The sequence below is a fragment of the Meleagris gallopavo genome, chromosome Z (genome assembly GCF_905368555.1).
Source record: "Meleagris gallopavo chromosome Z, MGAL_WU_HG_1.1, whole genome shotgun sequence".
NCBI classification, from domain to species: domain Eukaryota; kingdom Metazoa; phylum Chordata; class Aves; order Galliformes; family Phasianidae; genus Meleagris; species Meleagris gallopavo.
Genome location: NC_139435.1, coordinates 50,286,051 through 50,311,006, shown reverse-complemented (window position 1 = coordinate 50,311,006; position 24,956 = coordinate 50,286,051). Strand labels below are relative to the sequence as shown.

Sequence of the window (24,956 nt, the reverse complement as noted above, 5' to 3'; positions counted from 1 at the left end):
CTTATGTTTAATGGCTGTTACTTATTTTTATATCCTTTAACAGTGAAGTTGTTGGCCACGTATGAAATCCTCCTTCTTGAGATATGTCAAGTTTTCAGATACTCTTGCTGTTTAAAGGTCTACTTTCTTTCTGTGAAGTGAACAAATGAATTATTGCTCTCACAGATCTTAAAATAACAGAATTTGATCACAGTGCCTGCTTGTCCTAAATATCTTTCTGTTACTGCTGAATGTCTGTTCATTATGTTCTTTTACTGTTTCTTCTTTCTGTCTGTTCTGAAATACCAGCTGCAGCTGACTAGCAGAGTCTGGCTGAGACTTAAGTAAAGTTTTATGCCGATATTCCCTAGACACCATCATCCCACAGGTGTGGCAGTTCACATAATGTTATTATTCTGTTAGAATTCTGATGAATAACCACAGCATGGCATTCTAACGGCATTCTGAAATAGTGTCTATTTCTACCAAAAGATAATGTGACAAGGCAAAATTCAGGTCTGCTAGAATCAGCAAACAAAAACTGCAGTTGCAAAAGGTGACTGGTGCCTCAATTCTGATGGGAGTTGTGAGAGTATACAAAAGTCGGAGTGATGAAATTGTAATATGGAAATATCGTAAACAAGTTCACATCATCTGCAGTAGTCTCCGTCGAGTGCATTCAAAGTCACTGTCCCAAATGCACGTAGTTCAAAGTTTGAAGAGCTTCTACGACGCTGGCGCGACACAGCTCACTTTTTTTTCCTTTGATTGAAACTGTCAGGCTCAGTGCTTGTGAACAGTCCTGAGTGACACTGCTTTGGGCAAGGCACTGGACTACAGGACCTCCAGGCGTCCTTTCTAGCTAACATGGTTCAGTGGTTCTACATAACCAAGTTCCACTCCAACTCTCAAGGCAGTATTTAAGCTGTGCATCAACTCTGTGGTTGTTGTTGAAGAGAGGTCAGTTTACCTCAAATATGCGGCACTGCTGGCATTGCACTTGGTCATCCATTTATAAAGAGCAGGCTTAGGTGGCTGAAACCATGAAGCCTACTGAACTATTAGCGTGGTTGATGCCATGTGATCTTTCATAAGTAGTGCTATGTAAACGTACCCTGGGAGCGACAGTGATGTTATTTTGCATTTTTACCACAGGTGTGTTGAGGAGAACAAGATTACTTCATGGATCAAGAAATTCTACAAGCCATCTCCTTAAATTTTGCCTAAAGATCTTAGAGCAGTACAGAAGTATCAGTTTTTTCAAGATGTTTTCCAGATGTTGTTAGCATGCCCAACGTTGAATAATGGGAAGGATAAATGTACTGTCTATGTCCTTCCTGCTCCTTCTCTTTTGTTATTCTTCAGCAAAAAGAGTTTTGTCTACACTGTTAAACTGAGTCTGCAAACTTTCGTTTTAAACTACAAAGCAGTTTTTAAGTTTGGGGAATTGGAAAAATTCTCTGTGACATTCAAATTGATTATTTGCCAAGTGTGTGTTCTGAAAAGGATAGGCATGGCAAAATTTAAAAGCCTGTGATGTTATTGAAGTATTAGTGAACAGCATTTTAATTAAGCCTGTGTACAGCCACTTTTTAGAACTCATAAGATTTTGTCTACACTAAATTTCAAAGTGAAACCTGAATCTGTATCTCAGCTGTGGGCCAATGCATTAATTGCAAGTTGTCTTGAAACCCTATGACAGGCCCCCAGTTCCTCTTCATCTCCTATCTTACCCATGTTCATAAAGTATTACTAATTTGTTAAAATACCCCTGTCCAGAGAGTTTTAAGTGAACACTGATCATTAGAAAAAGTCTGCTCATGCAGATATATGTTTACCAGCTCCCAAACTTTTCCATGCTGCTTAGTGGAGAAACGATTTGGGGTATTCTGGCATCTTGCTGGTATACTGGGCATTGTAAATGCGATCACAGTTTGGTTAATTTCCAAGACATCTGGTACCTGGCAACTATTGATTCTTACTGCTTATTGTCAGCTTTATACACAAACAAGATTTAAGATTTAAAATATGTTAGTATAAAAAACATTTTTATATATAACTACAAAAATAGCAAAGTACATTAAACGTGGATTGCTAAACATTGTTTAACTATTGTTAACCATAGGAGCTCTCAGAGCTCTTCCAAAATCTCAGTTAAGCAGCAGATCTAGTTAATTAGCTTCTACAAGACATCCAGAGCCAGAAACAACCTACCCAGGGCGTTCCTGGGGTTGCAGCTTTCCCACTCTCTTTGTTACAGATTGTGCCTGCAGCCACTCTGATCCGCCCTTCTGCACAACCTCCTCCCTCTGTCCTGCAGGGCGGCGTTAATCTGCCATCTCTTTTCCCATTTTTCTGCACTTCTTTCCTTCTAACCAAACATTCAGAAATTACATGGCAATCTGGGAATTATGTTATTTTCTTGCAGTCTTTCACTGAAGGTCTAGATTAACATTTCAATCTTCATTATTACATTGTGGGTTTTGCCCTAGCTTTAAAGGACATGGTGTTCCTTTATAGATTATGTCACAAGAAGTATTGAGAGAACACTTTTCAAGAGTTCGCTTTGATCTCTAGGCTTCACATACTTTTACATATCTGTTTAAACACACCAAAGATCTGAATTTTCTGTTTGAACGAGGGGAACCCTTTGGGGCTCTTCCAGAGAAACATTGTGCCCTACTGCCTTCTCTGGGGGAAATGACCTTGTTTGTATATGTTAGTTAAGGCTTGAAATATCTCCTGTTATATAACATTAATAACCACACAAAATATTTAAATATATAGCAAACAGAAGTATAGAACTGTGAATAAAAAATATATCTTGCTTTTGCCAGTCACCTTTTTCCTCCCAAACAGTGAGAGGTAAGAAACCTCCCAGAAGAATGACCAAAGATATTAAGCAGAAGGAGATATACAATCAATAGTGCTTGTATCTTGTATCTTTTTCTGATAAATTTTATTGTGTTTGCATCATCGTCAATTGGAGCGAACTGGCTTTTTTCAGTCTCTGATAATGAAATAATATGTTAAAGCCTGAAAGACAGCTGACTTGGGATTTAAAGTTTCATAAATAAATACAAGGCTTTTTTGATGTAATGTTTTATGGCAAAATCACATAAATATTGGCAATAAATACTGGAAGACTAATCTATAAAACTGACAATATGTAAGCATCATGATACAAAGAAGTTTAACAAAAAGAACATAAAGGCTAGGATCATTTCAGTTAAAATGCAATAAGGTCCAAACCTCCAAAGTAAGTAACTGTTTGAGTATAAGTTGCAGATGTTGAGTCCTCTTAATCCTGATTTTAAAGCACATCAAAGAAATGGTGTTAACAAAGTAAGGGATTAAAATGGCATCAGGCACAATTTTTGACAGTAACAAAAGCTGTGTGATTGGGGTTTTTTTTAGTTTTCTTTTTTATCCCACCCACCACTGTATACATCATAAGCAACATATTCCATATAAGACAATATATTATTCTCAAGATCTTCATTTATTTCTGAAATTTCTACACCATTATCATTCAATATATAGTCTCAGTAAGACCCCCAATGTTTGGCCTGTGCTGCCTGAGTTAGAAGATTGCTCCCAATTTTCCAGTTAGGTCAACCAAAAAAATTAAGATATGATAGAGGGTCAGTGAAAGAAATTCATATCAAAACAACTGCTCACCATGTCATTATGACAACCTGCTGTAACAAATGTGCTTCTGTTTTAACTTATGACAATTAATTGCTAAAAGTAATTTAATCTGACAGTGGCAAGATGTTGAAAGACTCGTGAAGATGTCATAAAAGCGACCTTTCTGCCCATGTGCAACCAAAAGCCATTTTTAACAAGGAGCCTCAAAAACAGTACAACTTCTTTTGTACTTTGTTAATTAGTTATTGATTTGAAACAATGCTCTGCCAAATATTGTCAGATTAGCTAGACGCCAGCAAGGTCACAGTGTGACAGTCTAGTCCTGATAATCTTATAGTATATAAGAATTCTTTTTTTCTCTGAACCTTTTGTTCCAATATCCTGAGAATTACATTTCCTGGCTTTAGCATTTGCGCTCATTTAAAATACAGCCAAGCTGTCTGTTGTGTAGTTAGATGTTTTGAGTTGTTAAAAGATGACACTACTTTAGAAGAAAAATTCGTAGTGATCTAATGTCTAATAATCTCAGTCATCCATGATGTGCTGCTGCTGCAGTACCAAAACCTTCACTGATGTGAGAGAAGAGTGTACTTTAATAATTGTTGGTACGAGAATGGAACAAGTTCAAGTCAGAGGTAAAGTAAGCAAGTCTGGTGGTACATCAGGATGAAAGATTATTTCCTGGTATACCTCGTTGCCAAATAAAAATGATGAAAGTGGGCCTAAGCAGTAAAACTGAGAAGCAGAATTAAGTCTTGAAAACTCAACATTCAACTTTTCGCAGTTCTGGGTCAGAAGATTATTGAAACAAAAACCAATAGAAAACATGAATCTGAATGTGGGATTGTGTTTGTCATTCATGTGGATAATTATTTTATACACTAATGACAGTTACTTCAAATACAGTTAATTATAGTAGGCTAACACTGCATATTAAGGCACTTCAGCAAGTCTTTACAACTGTGCAGTAAGTAAATAGCGTATCACTTTACTTAAAGCACTGAGCACTTTCTTCCTTTTATTAGAAAAAAGCAAATAGCTTTGAGGCTGTTAAATCTTCTTTCACTTAAAGAACCACTTCTGAATGTTTGTAATAAATAGAGACAAGAATATCAAAAAGAAAAGTACAGAATGAAGCTGTTCCATTTTGTTTAACAGATACAAACTCTGTTGCAGAGATTTTACAGCCCAGCTTTGTTCTCAAACCAAAACTGTTAATGAAAACACGAAGTTGTTGTTTTACTTAAATGTGTTGAAGTTTGTTAGATTCATTGTTTCCAGCGGTGAGCAAATTCTGCAGTCTTCTTGGCCAAAACTCTGTTTTTCTTGCAATGGCATGGTAAAAAAAAGTCTGTTTCTCATTACAACATATAAACAGATTGAAAGAATGGGAAAGTAAAATACTCTCTAAGTACTTTAGGAAATAGGAAAAGAACACTTCTGTACGACTTCCATTCAGAGTTTTTGAATTGAAGTTTTTTAATACTTCAAAATAAATAGTTTTAATGTTAAGAAAAATTCAGGTATTTGTTTAAACTAGGAAATATTTTTGTGTGTATTTTACTGAGGCAATTCTTTTTTGTAGAAGTATTGTATTCATTTTTAATTTGCTTTTTGCCACAATCTATTAATTGTCAGAAACATGGCTGGCAGAGAATACAGCTGTGAATATATAACCTGATGATCTGTTTTAGCAATGTTCTTTTGTTCACATAATTCAATCACTTGGTGATCATTTTGTTACGCAAGACAAAAATATGTTCTGGGCAGAATCTCAATTCACGAAGTTAAATAGAAGTGGGGGGAAAAAGATGGGTGTAAGGAGATATTAGATACAAAAAAGCAAAACAATGCATGTAAAATGCAGGGCTATGTACAAACAGTATTGTACTGAAATGCACTGCCCCAGTCTTCCGCTATTTTCACCAGTTGCAGTCTCATTTGCCTAACTGCTGTAGTAGTCCTTTAAATTAAACAGGGTATATACGTCCACATGCTCAGAGCCATGGCACAGGAGCTGTTGAATGAGCTGTGCAGGTATTTGTCAGCCGCTTCCAGACGAAGGTGCAGACGGGGCAGGTCTGTTACACCTCCGGTATGACAGCTTCCCCATGTAGAGTTTTCAGGCTATTTGCCAGCACAAAAGATGCTGCTTCAAATGCTCATTCCATTGCTTAAAACCCTGCAAGTTATGCGGTGGGGAAAAATATCAAAAAGTAAAAATCTGAAATTCAGTCAGAGCTAAAAGGGAAATTATTATTATTTTTTCTCAAATCAAACTTCCTTTGATTCATTTCCCTCCTTCCTCCTATTCTCTTCTCTTGCACCTCTTTCCTCTCCATGAGTCAGCAATGTTCTTGTTCTCAGACTAAAAAAGAAAGGTTTCATGTTTGTATCTGCATTCTTATCTTAATGATAAAATAATTGGCTTAGATGACTCCTACCATGTCTATCAGTTTGGAAACAATATAAAGATGCTGCAGATATTTAGGGACAAGATCAGTTTTGAAGGAAGGCTTTTAGCTGTTTACTTCCCAGCCCACCAGAGAGAACTGGCCATTAAAATAAATAAATAAAAGCAGTTATGCAGTTATGGTTTTCTGCAGTTCCCAATGATGGTCCCAAGGACACTTCTGTAAAAACAACTACTCTCTGAATGTACCCTGGAGATGGCAATCCAGAGCCACTGAGAACCTGATTTTGTCTGATTTTTCTTCTTTTCTTTCTCCTACACTTTACCAGAAGACAGTTGGGTGGTGATGACAGTACATGCCAGACTCCAGCAGAAGTAATAACAGGGAAATCCAAATTGGAACAACAGGCTGACAAAGTTGTCTTACAGTGGTTGACAAGCAGATACTTTAACCAGGGAGATGTTGCTGTAATAACATTTGAGACTTAATTAATTTAGCCTGAGATACTTTATAAACAGTAATCCTCTTCGAGTTATAAAGTTGAGGGAGGAGTGGGTTGGAGGAAGAGTTTTCCATCCCTTCCATTTTGTAACAAAAGGCTGAGGAGCTGGGGAGGGCGCTCAGAAACAAATGGACACAACAATTTTACAGCAGAAAACACTCTTGAGTACAAAGAGTCTAAGTCTGTGTGGTATGGAGTCACTGCAGATTTCTCCAGGCAAGCAGCATTTGCAGCTCCATTAGCAGGCACAGCTCTCCTGCTGTGGGGTGCAGGCCAATCCCCAGCCCCAGTCAGAGGGGCTCTCATGGGCCTTGCATGGCACTGCATGGGTTGCGCAGTGCATTGTGAGCAGCCTCCAAGCTTCACGCTTGGTCGCTGATAGAGATCTGAGTGCTGGCCTGCTTCTGTGTGGCCTGTCATGTGCTCCTGTGTCACTACAGACATGGCCATTTCTCTGAGGAGGGGTTGCCAGAGGCACTCCCCAGCCAGCCTGCAGAGAACCCGCTATATCTCTTTGTGGCAGACTTCCCTCTGCTTATTTCTACACCGATTTTCAGCCAAACTTGCTGTGTTTGATGTTCTTTTACATGCAAATCAGTGTCATTTCACCTGCAGCAGGGGCTTCTAAAAACTCGTATACATTCTGATTACACTTGTGAGGCCTTGACATGGCAGCACCCTGCCGCCCTCCTGTGAAGGTTGAGGCGTTGCAGGGTCAGTGGTGCTCTACTGCAGCTGAGACCACAGCACTGGCGTGAAGAACAGCTGTGGGCTCTGCTGATTTCAGTCTGTGATTTCACACTACTGTTTGTTTATTGAAATGTTATGAATTGAGGGCTGGAGGTATGTGCTGTGGCTGAGGTGGAAAGAGGGATGTGATGCCCAAGGTCAGTTTGTTCCTCACAGGTGGTACAAGCGCTCTGCAGAGGGGAGGAGAGAGGAGTTTTGGTTTTGTTTTGTTTCAGTTTAGAAACGGCTCTCCGTTTTTTGTCATGAGTTATATTAGCTAGGTGCGTAGCTGTGGAAAACTCTCCTCTACCTTGGAGCTGGCTGCTTTGCTCTTTTCTTTCTGTGCAATAAAGATGGATATAAAGGGGAAAAGTAGCTCTCCCCTACTGCCTGGGGCGGAGGTTAGGATCTACACTCCCTTCTTTCTCACATGTATATATATACACATATATATATAGCATAGCTCTGAATTTTACTTCCTGGCCACCATCACCAGGGGAAGCCCAGATTATGTCTGAAGTGGGAAAAGTGGGACACAGTCTGAAGTCGTCTTGGATTATAATTGCAGTGGGAGCTGGGGAGAACATGGGCCCAGGGGAGGACCCAAAATACAAAATGCAAAAAATAAGTTAACTGCTGATGTGGGCAATGGCTGGAGCTAAAATTCAGTTTCTGCTCAGCCAGCCCATTCCTGATTGACAGGAAGATGTAAGCACTGCAGGAGCACAGACTGTCACGTGTGGTCTCCAAGACACATGAGGCTGGGACACACGCATGCCGGCTTCCCTGCTTGAAGTAAAACACTACCGTTCACTGGAGCTGTTGAGGGTGTTACACTAACAGCAGAGTGAATCTTGGCATTTTCATAGGAAACAAAAGACACATCTGGAGTATAATCTGCGATTCATCCTATTTCTACCAGTGGACTCTGCAGCCTTTGGAGACCTAAGGAGTCATCTGTTTTCACCCCTACTGCTATGTATCTCTTCGCTTTGAAAGAAGATTTTTGGGAGGTTGTCTCTATAAACGTACTCATTGTTAAAATAATCTTGCTTTCCCTTCCTCTCAGAACCAATGGATTTGCTGTTTACCTGATGCCTTTCCCAGATGCCTTTCTGAGTTGGAAATACCTGGCTAGGCCTTGTCAGTCTGAAATAGATAAAACTTGTCATTTTGAACTGAGAACAGAACCTAATCTTAAGGCTTATGTTGCAGCAAAGTCTGTGTATCACTCTTTCCTCCTAGTCTGGCTTCTGAACGCCTTTTGTGTTCATGGCAACAATTTAGATATGTTCTTACTCTGCCAGATACATTTTTGTTTTACATCTTTTATTTGGCTATTAGATATGCCAGACATTAGATGCTTCATGTAATATGTACTCATTTACTGGGTCTGTCAAGACTGTCTGCTTTGCTGATAAATTGTCTTGAGTTTTGGGGGTGGGACTATACTATAACTATACAAAGTGGATTCGACTGCAGTCCATAAGACTTCTAGTCTTCCTTTCTGTGGCTGACTGTATGCACATAATAGCTTTATTATTAAGGCTTCATAAGCAATACTGGGAACACTTCCATCACTGGCCCACTTCACAAAGAAAATAGGCACGAGAAATTACACAGAATCACCTCAAGATCTGGGAATAAGACTGAGATCTGTAATAAGAAAAATTCAACCGTAAGTCACTTTACTGTATTGCTTTCAGAAGGTATGTACCAAATAATAACCTTGGCTATGCTATTTATGTCTACAGCTCCATATCTGACCTGACTGAACTAGTGTGATACCTGGTATCTTCTTCTTTCTCAAAAGCAGCCACTACCTCCTGCCAGACTATATATCTTGCTCCCTTCTTAGAAGTTGTCCTTAAAAAGATTATATTATCTTTTTATTTCCCCAGTTATTCCTATGAGATAAGCAGAGGAGGCTTGTGTTTTTGTATCCAAAGGCTCTTGGTTTAATCCCTGCTAAGGTCATAAGGAAAAACACAATGTGACTGTTTCTGAATGCATATGAACACAGTTGTTGAATAAAATAACTCACCAGTAAAGCATTTGCATCATGTTTTGTGAAACCTTTACAAATTTAACGTTCTGTGTTTCCTTAAAACTTCACCAGATTTTGGTAGCCATGAACACAGTCTGCCACCTACATAACCGATAAGTCGTGCTGGATTTTATTATTTTAATGTGGAAAGTTTGAAAACAAAACCTCCCTGGCCACTTCTTTCTCTCATGCAGTCTCCCTTCTGCTCAGGATGCAGCAACTGAAATAGCTTCCTTGCCCCAGTATTCCATTTTTATTATTGTTTCTTCCACGTTCTGCTATCAGCACATGCTAACCTGAATTGTAGACGTATACTGTTGTACTAAAGATTTCTTACAAACTTGCCTCCACCATTGTCTCTGCTCCTGGTTCCTTCTCCCCCAGTCACGTCTGCTTTGCCACTGAGACTACCCTGATATTGTCACCTCCATCTACTGTCTGCTGCAGCCTGCTTTCATTTTGCTTCTTATGGCTGGACTAGCCGCAGTGCAGGAGGAACTTGGAAGGACTTGCTGTCCTTCTTGGCAGTCCAATCATTTATGAGTACTGCAAGAGCCAACCTATATTCGGGTATGTGTATTTCTGTGGTATACAGATTAATGTTACCGTTCCATAAGTAATTAATACAATGTCCGCTTTTATCCTCAAATCAGGCATCTCATAGGAAGCATTTCTGAAATACCTGTGCAAGAGTTCTCTCAACTTTATGCCTAAAAAGGTAGAAAAGAATTTTTAGCAGGTAGAGCACACTGCAATTCCTTTAAAGGTCAATTTTTTTTTAATGATCTGAGATAGACGTTTTACAGTTGTCTTCTCTGCAGACAGTCTTGCAGGAGAACAATGAGATCTTCCACTTTTTTCTTGTTTTTGGTTTCTGTTTTTTTCTTTACATTTCTCTTCTTCTCCTGTCAAAATACCATAGCTGTTTTTGGGGAACAAATCATGTGCTGGCTGGGTTTTTGGTTCCAGATTTCTTGCCCTTTAAGTCTCTTTTCCAGCACTGAGCCTTTCACAGAATCGTAGAATCACCAAGGTTGGAAGAGACCTCCAAGATCATCCAGTCCAACTGTCCACCTACCACCAATATCTCCCCCACTAAACCGTGTCCTTTATTACAACATTTAAGCGTTTCTTGAACACCTCCAGCGACAGTGACTCTACCACCTCCCTTGGCATCCCATTTCAGTGCCCGATCACTTTTTCAGAGAAGAAATTTTTCCTGCTACCTAACCTAACCTCCCCTGCTGCAACTTGAGGCCATTCCCCCTAGTCCTTGCTGGTTACGCAGGAGAAAATTCCAACCCCTACCTCACCACAAACTCCTTTCAGGGAGAGGTAGAGAGCTATAATGATCTCCACTGAGCCTCTTCCAGCTGAACAATTCTAGTTCCCTCAGCCAAGATGGGAATTGTTAGAGTAGGGCTGCAGCAAAGCAGGAGATGGTGCAGTAGAATATCAGGACTGTGAGGGAGAATGTGAAGACAGGAAGAAGCAGATATTCTTAGTCGAGCCTAACATGTATAGTTCTGGATTATTATTCAGTTCTTTAAAGGACTTAAGCATTCTTTTTACTTGGTTGGTATTAAAACAAATGGCAGTGTTCCTCCTGACCCTCCAGGACTGGGTACCTGCTTAGACTAGAACTACAAAAATTGTATATGGGCAGTAATGTGGGCTAAGATCCTTCCTATTAATTTGTCTTCAATATTTGCCATCTTTGCACAGTGCATACATATACATACATATGTCTGTACGTGTGTATACATATTTACATAGGCATATGTATTCAAGAGCTGCTCCAAAAGCAGTGCGTTGCTTTTTATTATGTTGGCCCTTGATGTCAGAGGCAGATGTTGGTGGTATGACCGTAGAGGTTGAACCTTCCCACCAGTATCCCATTACATGTGGGGCATGCCGTGTGACAGATGGCAGCAGAGGGGCAGTCTGACAGAATGGCATCTGACATGGAAGTGTGGATAGAGCAAAGGTGTTTCACTGAACTCCTCCATGCAGAAAAAAATGGAACCCACTGACATTCATCAGTGCCTTATGAAGGTTTCTGGAGACCAGACAGTGGGAGAGAGCAGAGTGAGGTGGTGGGTGGTGCGTTTCAGCCCTGGCAACAGCAACAGATTGTTACAAGCATGGCATACAGGCTCTTGTTCATCACTGGTGAAAATGCATAGCTAATGGTGATGACAGTGTTGAAAAATATTGTTCTGTAGCTGAGTATTTGCTCTATCAAACGATGATTTTGTGCTCTTTGTATCTGTTCTAGTTCCGTGGAAATAAACAGAGGCATTACTTTCAGAGCAAGCTATGTATATATGGTTTTGTAAGTTTTACTTTCTAGTCAAAGAATGTTTGCAGTGAGATCCATTTAACTTTTATGGGATCCACTGTCTAAGAAGACTGCAAAATTGATGCTGGTGTGAGTCTGGTTATGATAATGAAGAATTGTTTACCAGCAGGGAACATGCTATATTTCTTAGCTGTTCATTTCAGAGCTACAAACGTATGGTTTTCTTTTAAGAGAACAGAGTCTTTTTGTACAGAAAATTGGTCTTTCATTGTACAAAAAATATCAGTGTTAGCCAGTCACCACTGAAAACACATTTCATACAGTATGGTTTCAGTGACAAACTGCTACTTTTCTGGGCTATATTTTTGTATGGTTATGTTTACATTATATATAATTTTTATTTCAATGATTTTCAGAAGTGTGGAGTGCATGCTAAAGTTTCTCTGCCCAAAGTCTCACCAGAGCAGCAAGAAGAGCTGTGTACAATGACAAAGGTCCTGCTTGTAGGGAACGATCAATTGCACAAGATCTGGAAACAGGAAATCTGAGCTTTCCTCCTATTTCTGCTTGAAACCTTGTGTGCAGTTCTGTTCTCCCATATTTAACACATGTACCATACTTGTTTACAGTAGCTCATCTAGTTAGAAGAATTTGTTTTGCTATGATAACTGGTAATTATAGAAGCCACCTTCAAGTAAATTGTTGAAAAGCTATTCAGTTGTATGGCATATTTCCCTATGTGTATGCATTTCCCTTTCTACTTATTGAAAAAAATGTGATTCCAAATCATTGGTTTAAAAAAACAATGACTTTTCAGAGAGCTGTTGCCTGAGCTTAGAACAAATTTGATTTTTGTAATTCAATTTTTTGGAGTTGAGATGAATCTGAAGTGGAGGAAGGGATCCGAGCTGCCTTACCTTAATAAAGTAAATAGTGTTTCAGGCCCTTAAGCTCCTGCCCCATTTGCAACTTTCCAGCAACAGGTTATTTAAAAGAGGGGAAAAAAAAAAAAGAAAAAAAAAAACTGTAAATTTTGGCATTGAAACAGGAAATATGTGAACCTGTCACAGTAAGCAGTCTCAAAGGCCAAGCTGCTTTGCAGGAGCTAATTAACCTTAGGAAATAATTACCCAAATATGCAAATGTTGTTTAGATAATTCCATGTGTTATCAACTCAGGTAGTCCATCATAACTGCAGACCTTGCAATGTCTAGCTGTTGGAATCTGGCATACTTGATAAGGCTTGGGTTGCTGCATCACTTCAGCTTGGTATTTAACAATTAATGACTGTGATATTACATTAGTAAATTCAACCTGTTTTTTGAAAGCAACATAGCATAACACCGTATTCACTGTATGCACACTGCTTATCAGTGTATTCCTAATGGCTCTAGCCATTAAAATGTTATATACCTTTCAACTCTTAGCGCTAGCAACACTGGGAAAAATGACAACCCGAAATATGCATTCTCTTTCTCTGCTTCTTTGCACAATGAATTGCGAGAGTATTTACCCACAATCATTTGTTTTGTTTCACAGCTCCTAAACTATTACATGGAGAATTTTAAAGGTGCAAGTCTGTTTTTTCCAAGCAAAACCTCTTTTTGAAATGAGATTAGGAGCAGCATTGTATAAAATAGTGTTTCTGTTAGCATTTTGTAAGCGCCAAGACAAAATAGGAATGAGTTACTGAACAGAAACAAGAGACAGCCAGCCAAAAATGAACACAAAGGTAACAAAGAAAAGCCTCAGAAGACAAGAAGCCCAAAGCAGAGAGTATTTATATGCGGACTAAAGGGCAGGGCTCTTCCATTGCCCTTCACCAGCGAACCATCGTGGGCAGTTCTGTATATGGGGCGAGGGAGGAATGGGGGAATGCCAGCATGCCCAGGTCCCAGTGAGCCAGCCCGGCTGTGCAGGTCGGAGCAGCCCAGGGCTCTGCTCACCCTGCCAGAGCTCCAGGGAGACGGCTTCCTCCCTGCCTCCATCTGTTGCTTCAGGCAGCTTGCGGCTGTGGAAGAGGTTCTGGCCCTGGGATATTAAATGGCTTCATATAGATGAGGGACATGAATTTATTAATCATTGTCATATTATTTTTGTAGACTGTGCTAGTAAACTATTTGATACTAAAATGAAAAGCTCCATATTAACCATTTATGATCATTTTTTGAGTGATAGCTATTTGGTTTAAGAAGTGAAGACTTTTCTATACATAGTTAATAGACAGTGTTTAAAAATACTACAAAAATTAAAAAGGCTTTTTATCACTAGAAAAAGGCATCTGTTCTTAAGGTAGTGTTTTTGAATACTCATTTCTCCCACACAAAACAATTTTCTTCTCTATTTGCAAAGGCTTGATGACCATTTCTCATTGAAAAGGAATATATCCATGTGGTAAGCACATCTTTTTAAGTAATATGATCATTAACTGGACCAGGACTATGTGGCTACTTGCATTCTGAATTATTTTTATGGGCGCCATATTACAGCTAGCTTCAGAAACATATTCCTCCTCTATTATTCAAGAATAGGAAAAAATATAATGTGAGTAATCTAAAATACCTTGGCAATACTTTTCTTAAGTGATTTTAACTCCTTTTATCTCTGAGGTAATCTCCAGTGGATTTTGCTGTGTGCATGTGTGACAGGTGTTCAATATCTAATAGTCTCCATAGTGTTGGTAGTCACCACTAGTAAATGAGGTATATTCATTCTCATCTTAGCAGTAAAAAGGATTGAAATATAATAGCTATTAAGAAAAAGACATGGACATCTTTTCATTTATTAGTGAATTAAAGGGTAAATCTTATCTGATAATATTCCATTTAAAATAGAGCCATGTAAGATTTTTCATGATGTGCAAAGCTTACGCCTCCCATGTTCCATTCACCACCTGAGCAAGCCCAGGTGCAGGAGCAGAATCACAGCACCAGAACTGCAGCAGACTGACAGCTGTGTGTTTTAAGGTTACTTTGCACTGGTTATGTATCATAAAGAGGCCTTTTTCTAATAAGGTTCTTAATATTTTTTAATTTATATCTTCTTGTATATATCTGGGGTGTTGAAGACCCGCGGCCATGACTTCCACAGCTCCAAAAAATCAAACTAATTATTTAGACATAGAATTACTGGTTGCAGATAGCTAGCTTAGCACCTTCCCAGCTTAATGTGTTTTACAAATGAGAATGCATTAAGCCTTTTGAGTTACAGAACATGATTTCATGATTCTTTTCTGTACAGTCGTATAGATAACTATGCAAAGCACGGCCAAGAGGCCCTAAGTTTATGAAATCATTTAAGGTGGTATGTGCATTGTATTTAGCTGCAATGAAAAGAAGGAAAGCGACAGCTGCCTGAAACTCTCACCTTCATATTGAAACTGCAATATTCAGCATCATAATTTAACTGAGGTCAGGCAGATATGGTTAATCCCCATGTCCTAATGGACCTAAAGCAATTCAGTATCCTAAGGAGACTTGCAGTACCCCACAGTCTGCTGTGCCCACTTACATGGCCAGATGTTTCTTGTATGGAACACGGCACTGGTTTATTCTCCATCCAACTTGTTTAAAGTAGTGGCTTGCTACAGGGAAAAAAATAAGCAGATGCCATAAAGAAAGGGCTTTTCTTTTAAACATACACTGCTACTCCAAACTCCATCTTTCACATACTTCTGCCCCTTACCAGGTGGCAGAATGAGTACAGCAGTACAGCTTATCCTGCCTTTTTTTTTTTTTTCCCACCAGTAACAAAGGAATGTGTAGTTACAGTCTATAAGTAACTAATTCTAGTTCTTTTTTTTTTGCTTGTTTTTATAAAGTTTTGTTGAGTCTTTGTACTGGTCTGTGAAGCTGTGCAGTTAATGATCTGGTTTACTTGACCATTGGTTATGCTTTAATTGATGCAGGTTTTTCAGGTTGAGGTTTTGAATCCTTTAGAAGCTTCTTGTTGCTGTCTTAGTCTTGTGGAAATCCTGAAATGTTGTGCTTCTCCTGACGGCAGCACAGAGAATAATTACAGAATGCATGAAAATACAAGTTAACCACAAACAGCCTTATCTTTTTCTTAGAGTATTAAATCACAGTTTTATACCCACGCAAAAATTGCTGTTAGAGAAATTCATCATAACATTATTATTAAAAAGAAACAAATATCTTCCTCAAATTTACTTAAAGTAAATATTCTAGTTAAGCTGGTCATTTAGAAATTCTCCCTATGTTCTAATGTGCCTTTTCATTATGTATCATAGTTAGAATACATCCCTTTTCCTTAAGAAACATCTGAGATGTTCTTTGGCTTTATCTTAATAACTAGCCTGTCAATCATATCTTCCATATGAAATTTCTCTTGAACGACGTACCCCTTTACTCATGAAAGGAGGGGTCTTTACCTCCTTCTTCTATCTTTACAATCAAATTTCAAACTCTGGTTGAAAGAAAATAAGCCTTTTCTTGTGTTGAGGTGATTTATGGTAGTAAATACAAATTTATTTAAAACTCAGTCAAGTGAAGAATCTTTCCAGAATTAAATTGAATATCTTTAGTGCTTTTTGGCAAATATGATTGTAAAGTTGTACTCTCTACAAACTTAGGAAAAAAAAGCACATGACTGTTTGTAATGCTTTCGGTCCAGATCCATGAGGATTTGTAACTATATAATTTGTATTTAGGATAGTAAACTAGGCATGAAAATAGAAGTAAAAGCCTACATCCACCAAGTTATTTAGTTGTCTGTCTTCTCACTCATGTTCGACAGCCGTAAGAGATTAAATTTCCAAAATTGTATTTTAGAGTGAGACTATGACTTCAGTGTTCTTTATAAAGTTACAGTTGTTCAAACAGTGTAATTATCACTTTAATTCCAGTGGCTTTTACGGGTTTGTGCTTTATTTTCCCCAAGGAAATGGGGCTTATATGATCTGTCAGTGTCTTCTAGTGATATGAAGGCACTGGTGGAGTAGAGCAAAGGGATGCAAATATTAAGAAGTTACATGACCTTCACTGAGCAGCTCTTCCTGGCACAAAAGCTCTGGAGCTGGAAAATGTCTGCAGTGTTGTGCTACAGAGGTGTGAAATTCTGGTGGGAGGCAGGAAGTAACAGACCATCAAACTCATGCCACCTGAGACTAGACAAATTTGAAGTGATGCCACAGCCAGCCTGATGAAGAAGTAAAATACAGAGGAGTAAAGGGCTTTCTGAAAGTCTCAAAGGTAGAGATAGCAGTGCACGTTCCCACACATTTGAGGGTAGTGCACTAACATCAGTGTAAATTATTACAATGCTTTTCGTGGCTCCCTGACTGACATCCTTTGGTTATTGTTCAATAACAAAAAACACTCCTCCAACTACCAGAAACTCCGAAATAATGGCTAATACATAAGCAGTCAAAACGTGGTTTATCTGCCCTGTATCTCATAGTCAACAGTTTCAAAACAAATAAAAATAAGATTTCAAAGAGTAGCTGCAAATACCCTACTTTTACTCTTTGGCAAATTTCCATTGGAGCATAATACGAAAAAATTCTAAAGACTGAACTATATTTATCTTGTTCATACTCGTTTTTATTTGTTTTATCAGACTAAGACTTAACTACTTTAAACAAACCATCAGTGAGCAAATATTTGACAAAGAGTTGTCAAAAGAATGAAAACCAGAGCAGTGCCATTTCTTTGAATGCCTCTGTTTAGCTGAATTGCCATCATGGTATTTAGACAAAATTTTTCAGATGCATAATTTTCCTTGTATTTATTAAAATAAGTAACAATAAAACAACGGTTTTACTGCATTTAAATTGCAATCTTAGATTTCTTTTATTTGGACAAATGAATCTGCTCATTTTTGACACTAGAGTATTATTAGCTTGAATTTTGTTTTAACAATACATTTTAGCATATAGGAACATGTTACTTTCAGACAGAATTGCCAGTTGCTAACAGGTTATTGTTGCAAATGTGATTTTTTTCTGCAGGATAATGGATCTCCGGAAGAACATGCAGTTTATGTTTGGGACCATTTTATTTCCCAGTCAGCAGCGGAGAACGTATTTTTTGTTGCTCACAGTTATGGAGGACTTGCATTTGTAGAGTTGGTAAGTATGCCTTTTTCATTGCCTTCTTTCCTGAAGTCTTTCACAGATCTTCAAAATTCTTTTTTATCATCTTCTTCAAATAGCAGTTTAGGAACAGTTTGACCAGTGTTCACACACAGGTCTGTGAGGTTTTCTTTGAATTTGGAAGGTCACTGCGTGGACCTCTGTTACTGAGTTAGACAGTAGGTTCCATATATCCACTAACCTGAAAAACTGTGGGAAAACAAAACTCACTGAATCCTTCTTTTTCAGATTCTGTAGTAAAGGTAGGACTCAGCAAGTTTCTGGTCTGTGGTTAGAGAGGCTGGAGGTCAAGACTGGGAATAAATAACAATTTAATGCTAAGTCATAATTAACAGATGCACATTCTTCTATGTAGCTGAATGTGAGGAGACACTTGGAGGCTTACACAGTTTTGCAGTTTTTCCACAAATGAGTACAGAATCTGCTGGAAAGACTTTCTTCAGTTTAGTTAGCTCTGGATAAACCCTGCTGTGATTTAGGCTGGGGAGAATTCTGGCCAGTCTAAAGCTTTCCTGCCCTTGATTTGAGGACTGCTGAAGATCCATCCTTTTCGTCAGTTTTTTTGGTCTAATCTCTACAAGCCAAATTTCTTCATCTTGTCTAATGTAGAAAGAATTCACCTGGTCAATTTATCATGCTTGTATAAAATAATGTAGGTGTGGTCATTAAACTTTAAAATACTGATGTAATCAGGACATGCTGTATTGAAGAGAACTTAAAGAAAAGCCCTGTTTCTGCACTAAAGAAGTGTGTTAGTTTTACAGACACAGGAATTAGCTGATGTATATGTACAACTTTTATCTACGAAATATTCAGAGAATCATAGAATGGGCTGTGTTGGAAGGGACCTTTATATAGGCAGGGACACCTCCCACGAGACCCACTTATGGGCAGGTTGCTCAAAGCACCATCCAGCCTGGCCTTGAATGCTTCCAGGGAGGGCATCCACAACCTCACTGGGCAACCTGTTCCAGTGTCTCACCACCCTCACAGTAAAGAGTGACTTACTAATTTCTAGCCTAAATCTACTTTCTTCCAGTTTAAAGCCATTTCCCCTCGTCCTGTTGCTACATGCCCTAATAAAAAGTCCCTTCCCAGCTTTCTTGTAGGCCTCCTTCAGGTACTGGAAGGCTGCTATAAGGTTACCCCTATAAGCTTTATCTTCTCTAGGCTGAAAAGCCCCAGCACTCTCAGCCTGTCCCCATAGGGGAGGTACTCCAGCCCTCTGATCATCTTCGTGGCCCATATGAGTTTAGTCTAATTTAAGGACAGTAAAAGTAGTTCCTGCCTGAATGTAAGATAAATGCTTTAGTTATGAAGAAGTATGCTGGGCATTTGAGTTTTATTCTTGTGCTACTCTAAGCAGTTCTAGGTAAGAAGAATTCAGAGAGGCAATACTTCTATTAGTTTAAGAATTTTAGATTTTTATTAATTCTTTCTATTTGTTGAAATTAAGGCCACTTTGATTTTTTCTGTGTTTCCTGTAATATATTTTTAAAACTAAAGAGTATAATGTGCATAGATTTGAAACTTGAGAACAGCTCTGCTGATAATTTTCCACAGGTATTTTATTACCATGTTAATAAGTTCTCTCAAAAATAAATTTTAAGAGACCACAATAGTGAAGATGATTAACTCCTTCACTAACCATAACTCTGGGCAACAGTTTTTTAAGCTGGCTGTGTTGTGCAGGGTTGATGCTCCTCAGACACATGGAGAGCAGGAAGAATCTGTTCTGCTATCTTCTTTTTCCTAAGCTGTGATTTTAAGCTGACGTGTGTTTCAACCTATGTTATTCTGATGTGCCTTATCTTTCGAAAATTAAACGTTAGCAGAATTTTTTTAGACTTTGTGAAGCCATGTTGTGTAGGTGCCTGGACACCTACAGATACATACAGTTAACACAAGGCAGAAATAAAAAATGACTGGAGACCTTTCTCACCACTTCCCAAACAAAGCACTTATTTGAAGGAGGCTTGGAAAGCTACCGGGCAGAGTTTTTCCATCACATTTCAGTCAGTGGCTTGAGGTGGCATGGGTAACAGATGACCAACGTGTCATTCCCATTTTGCCTGTTTCTCTTGTCACACTGGTGGATATTTCTTCACTTTTGTTCTACTTTAATATGAAGCACGCAGATGTTTCAGAACAAGACTTGACTTCTGACCTTGGGGCTTCCAGGGTCAGGGTGCTCAGGGCCTGTGAAATTATCACAAGCTGAGCTAAAGTTTTTATCCATCACAGGAAGTAACCAGTAAGTAAGAAGTTAAAAAGGATCTTTGTCAGAGAGACAAGATGGTCTCAGTAAGGGTCAGCTTCTGTAGTCTGCTGTCTCTGCAGGAGATACATGCCTGAGAGGAAGAATATAATATATAACCATTGGCACATCACATATCTGTCATGCAAAACTAGACCTGAGAAGTATATTTAATGTACCCCAATTGTTTTTTTTAAAAAAATCAAAGGATATTAACACCTGGCTCTGGTAGAAGTAGTTTGAAGTCAGTCTTCCACTGAAAGAAGTTTAATAAAATAATATATACACTTAAGCTGAGGTGAGATATAAGTGAAAAAAATCTTGAACAATTTTTTCACAGTGTTAGTTTGCAGGATTTTATTTTGTTATGCTCTCCTTTCTTTTCAACTTTATATCCATATGACATTTTGCAATTACAAAAAAAAAAAAAAAAGAAAGAAAGAAATGAAGCAGCTGATGGGCAGTTACTGTCTTTCAACAAATATGTATTTGTTCACTTTCTCTCATGCTTTGTTGGAGCTAGATGATGGGGGTAGTATAACAGCTGCACCAGTAGCAGCCACACCACCCCTACACTTGCTATACAAGCATTTTGGGTCAAGCAATCTATAGAAGTGTAGGTTACAGAAGTTACAGAGACCTTCTGCACAGCTGCTCCTGACTCTGCTCCTCTTACAGGATAGTCATGTGAGGCACATGGCTTTAATTTGGAGCAGAGGTTTATGCCTGGGCCCTATGTATTTGATTGCGCTTTCAGGGAGGAAAGAAAAAAAAAAAAAGCCAAAAAGACAGAAAAGTTTTGATTCACTGATTCATTGAGTTTTCAGTGAATCTTTTAAACTCATTTTGCATGTTTGGTGCTGCTAGATCTATCCCAATTATTTAAAATTTTCTCAATCACCAGAGATTCTCAAGTTCATCACTTCCTCATTATGTAAGGCACTTGATACAGAACTGACACATTCATGTTAAGCAAAGAAGAAACCTGATATGAAGCAGCAGCTCATTCGTGGAGTTCAGTAGCATGATGTGGGCAAAGCAAGGCAGAGCTGCTGCTCAGAAGCAGCACGGGAAAACTTTCAGCCTTGTAAGGGCAGAAGAAAGTACAGGTGCTCCTTTGTGTGCAGTTTCTAAGGGAAAAGATAAAGAAAAAGCAGCTCAGCTCTACTTGTTGGTTCTCCACATCCAGCGCTGGAATGCAGGCACCTGCCACTCATTTTGGTAAAGAAACCAAACTCACAACAAAGTAACTGACCAAGGGTGGTGAAGTCAGTAAAAAAGGAGAAGCATTTTTGTTTATTCTTAGCAAGTGGTCTTAGCTTTGAATTTGATCTTAAAACAGAAGTCAAGCTATGGTTTGGAAGTCTTCTATTAAACAAGCCAGTAATACTTGGCTACAATTTTCAATTATATGCCACATCTAATATTTCATTTGGTATTTGCAACTTTTTGCTTTCATGTTTGTGGCCATGAGATTTAAGAAAAGCAGCACAGATCTATAATATTGTAAGTGAATGCACAGAAACTGTTATGCAAATACTGCAGTGTAGGCACACATTTTCTGTACTGTACTGAATCGTAGACTACTGGGGAAATAATTAAAAGTGATTGAACATGTGCGGGAAGTAAAGTTCCACCAATAAATGTAGTTAGTTATATTGTTTATGGCTTGAATTACAAATGCTAATTATAAACCATATGCTAAAATGCATCTCTATATTTAATGATTAAAACTTTGTGTAATTCTGGTTTGAAATTAAATGCACATCTAATAATATCTAAATGTAAATTACTTTTTAAATACACAGCACTAAAAATAGTTGTGAGGGTCACTGTGTTGCACTAATTACTGATTTTAAAAATCTCAAAACATGATTCATGAACACACCTCATCTTTTTACTTCCCTAGCCAGTGTAGTCAAGGATTTATTTTCAGAAGCAGCTTGCTGTAGTTGATGGTAAATCGTGGAACTTTCCCAACTCCTGGCTTATAATAATTTTCTGAAATTTAACAGAAACTGAGAATTTCAAGTTGATGGAGTCAATTTTATATTTAGTTTACAGAAAATAAGTTTCTGCTACAACGCCTCCTGTGAGTTTTTCTGCCAAATTTTGCAGGTTTACAATTATTTCACTTTAAAAAGAATGTTTTCCCTTGTCATTGCCTGCCTGGAAGACCCTCACAGAAGGAGAACAGTGCTTACCTGAGTCTTGCGACCATCCACCACATATTTAATTACAATTCTAAGTCCTGTGTGCCGATAGAGGTGGAAGGAAGTGTGGTCCTAGAATGCTGTATGATATTTTAAACTATCTGTGTTTGTCATTATAGAAAACACTCATAACAACTATTCATTTCAGAATCATGAGATCTGTTAAATCTAAGCTTTCAAAGTTGTCAGGTAGTCAGTATCATGGGATCTAAATTAAAAAAGAAAAAAAAAAAGTTGAATATTCTTCCTCTTTGCCTTGTATATTCTTCAGACCCTTAGGCTTTGCTTTTTTATGGGTTTAATCAGCACCTAAAGATCCAGAAGCGTACTTTTTTGGTTCTGCAGTAACTCTATCATTGTGCTTAAATGGTATCTTTAAGAGAAAAATGTCAAATGTCATGATAATCATGACGAAATTTTGAAAATCAGCACTGTTATCCCCAACTTCCAGCATTCACTTTAAAATACAAAGTGAATGTGATATTATTAAATAAAAAGAAAGTAATTGTCTTTGAGTAAATGAGAAACTATTCATTTGCCGGCTAAAATGTTGGATTGCACAAACGTATTTTTAAGCAGCTTTGTTAAAGTGTGTACCCTTAGAACACCCACTGTTCAGTTACTGCACCCACTGTAGTGTGCTAATTCCATCAAAATCAGCCAATTTTGTCAATTTAAAATACTTTTAGTCTCATCATTTTGAGAAATGGTCTGCAATACGCTGCCACTATGTTTTGTCATATTTTGCTGAGTACAGTGAGGAGACCTGACCCTAGCTAGAGATAATAGGTGTTGTAATGATAGTGATGATAAATGGACACCTGCTGGAATACCTGCGAGTCTATGTGGCTGCACCACTGTTCTGGCACAAGCCAAAGGCAGTTTAAGAACCTTAATGACTTGGCTCTGAACGTGTCATTAGCTTTTCAATAACTTAATTTTCTGAAATTTGAAGTGGAATTACTTGTTTATTCAGATCTTTATTAATATATTTTCATACACATTTATTTACTTATTTACTTAGTTATTTGGGTCAAAAACTGATAAGCATTTATTGGATACTATTTATATGTAACTCTTAATACCCCATCCTGACTTATTAAATTGAAATAGATCTGCTGGTATGCAGCAGTAATAACACAAGACCTGTAATGGCCATAACTATGGGAGAGAAGAGGGCCGAGAAGCAAATCTGGAGACCAAGATCTATATCAGAGGAAACATTTAGTTATTTTAGCTATATTTTGTTAATAGACGAGTGTTTGTTCATCTGAAAAGGGACAAACAAGAAATGATGATGAATGGTGGAGCCTAATGAAGAAGAAAGCACTGAATTCTGTAAAAAAAAAGCTGAGCAAGAATAAGGTTGCTACCAGGGATTGGTTTTTGGATTTGTGTTGCTGATTGTCACAAAAACTAAGTGTGCAGTAATGAAATTGGCCCATGACATAAAGTAGTGAAGTTATCATTAATACTCAGGATTAGAATTTCTATAGTAAGAGAAATTAAATGAAATAATGCAAACTTCAAGATATGTTTAACAGCTAGGCATCTGGATGCATATATAAACTGTGATTCCATCAACAGAAAACAGCAAAGAAGGAGAAGCACTTGGACTTAATCAGCAATAGCTGTAAGTGAATGACCTGTTAAAGCAACAGAGGAGGCAAATGTGATCCTGTGATTTGTTCGCTCTTTTATCAGAGGAAGAGAAATATTAATGCTGGCCAGCATGCTGGTGAGATTTATTTCAGATAATTTGAGGCAATTCCAATTACCCACACTCAGAAAGATTAATTCCATCTGGAAAAGATACAGAGAAGAAGTGTCAGGGTGCTCAGAGCGATGGAGAACCCATTTCACTAGAAAAGATGAAGGACTCAATTGTGTGATGTGATGCAATGCCACATGGATGTCTTACCTGCCCTGAGCACCAGGATCAATATTGTCGTAGAAACCATGCACACACCCTCCAGGCTTATCGGTCTGAAAAAGAACTGTGTAATTTGCTAATGCTTTTACATTAACTTTAGTAGCTTCTGAAAAAAACTAGGTTCCAGAGCCTACACTGTGCTTTAAAAAAGCACATCTTGTTCAGCCCAGCAAAGGAAAGCTTAGAGGGATTGATAGCACTCTTTAAATATATCAGGAGAGTAAACAGCAGGGAGATAGAGCCATTTAAGCCCAAGAACAATGTTGGCACAGGAACAAATGGATTAAAAGTGGTCATGAATAAATTTAGGGTAGAATTAGGTCTCTCACCATTAGATCAGGAAGGCCTATTTGGGAACAAGAGGACTGGGACAAAATTCCTACCCAGCTAGACACACATGTGAGAAGAATTATGTGCGTAATTGACTGGGACAGTCAGGCCTTGATCTGACCCAGGAGTCTATGTTCTTGTGAAAGCAAGCGTGTGCAGGTGGGTATTTACAGCTGCAAACAATTGGACCCACTTTGGATTAATTTTTCTACAGATGGTGCCTCTCTGGCTCCAGGCTTACTCCATGGCCAAATTTCTCACCTCAAACTCACAGAACACTGAGTTTGATCCAAAACCAGATCAACCCCCCTAAATGCCAGTGCTGGCAAACAACTTTCTTTTTTTTTTTTTCTCCTCACTTGTTTTTGGACATAGTGGACTTGTTTTTGCCAATGCTTTTTGAAATGTATAAGTTTCATCTTTCAGTAGAAAGCAACAAAGATTGCAGATTTAGTTGTGAGTGGTTACAGTAGTGAGTAAACGAAAT

At 38.3% G+C, this 24,956-nt stretch overlaps 1 protein-coding gene across 6 annotated transcripts in view; it reads left to right on the top strand.

Moving 5' to 3' along the window:
- Window positions 1-24,956, top strand: part of ARB2A (ARB2 cotranscriptional regulator A) — a 256,461-nt gene that overhangs the window by 140,940 nt on the left and 90,565 nt on the right. For all 6 annotated transcript variants that reach the window (XM_085214488.1, XM_085214492.1, XM_085214487.1 and 3 more), the window contains one exon: window positions 17,593-17,712. In XM_085214488.1, the coding sequence (XP_085070614.1) occupies window positions 17,593-17,712 (120 nt within the window). The remainder of the gene's footprint in view (window positions 1-17,592; window positions 17,713-24,956) is intronic.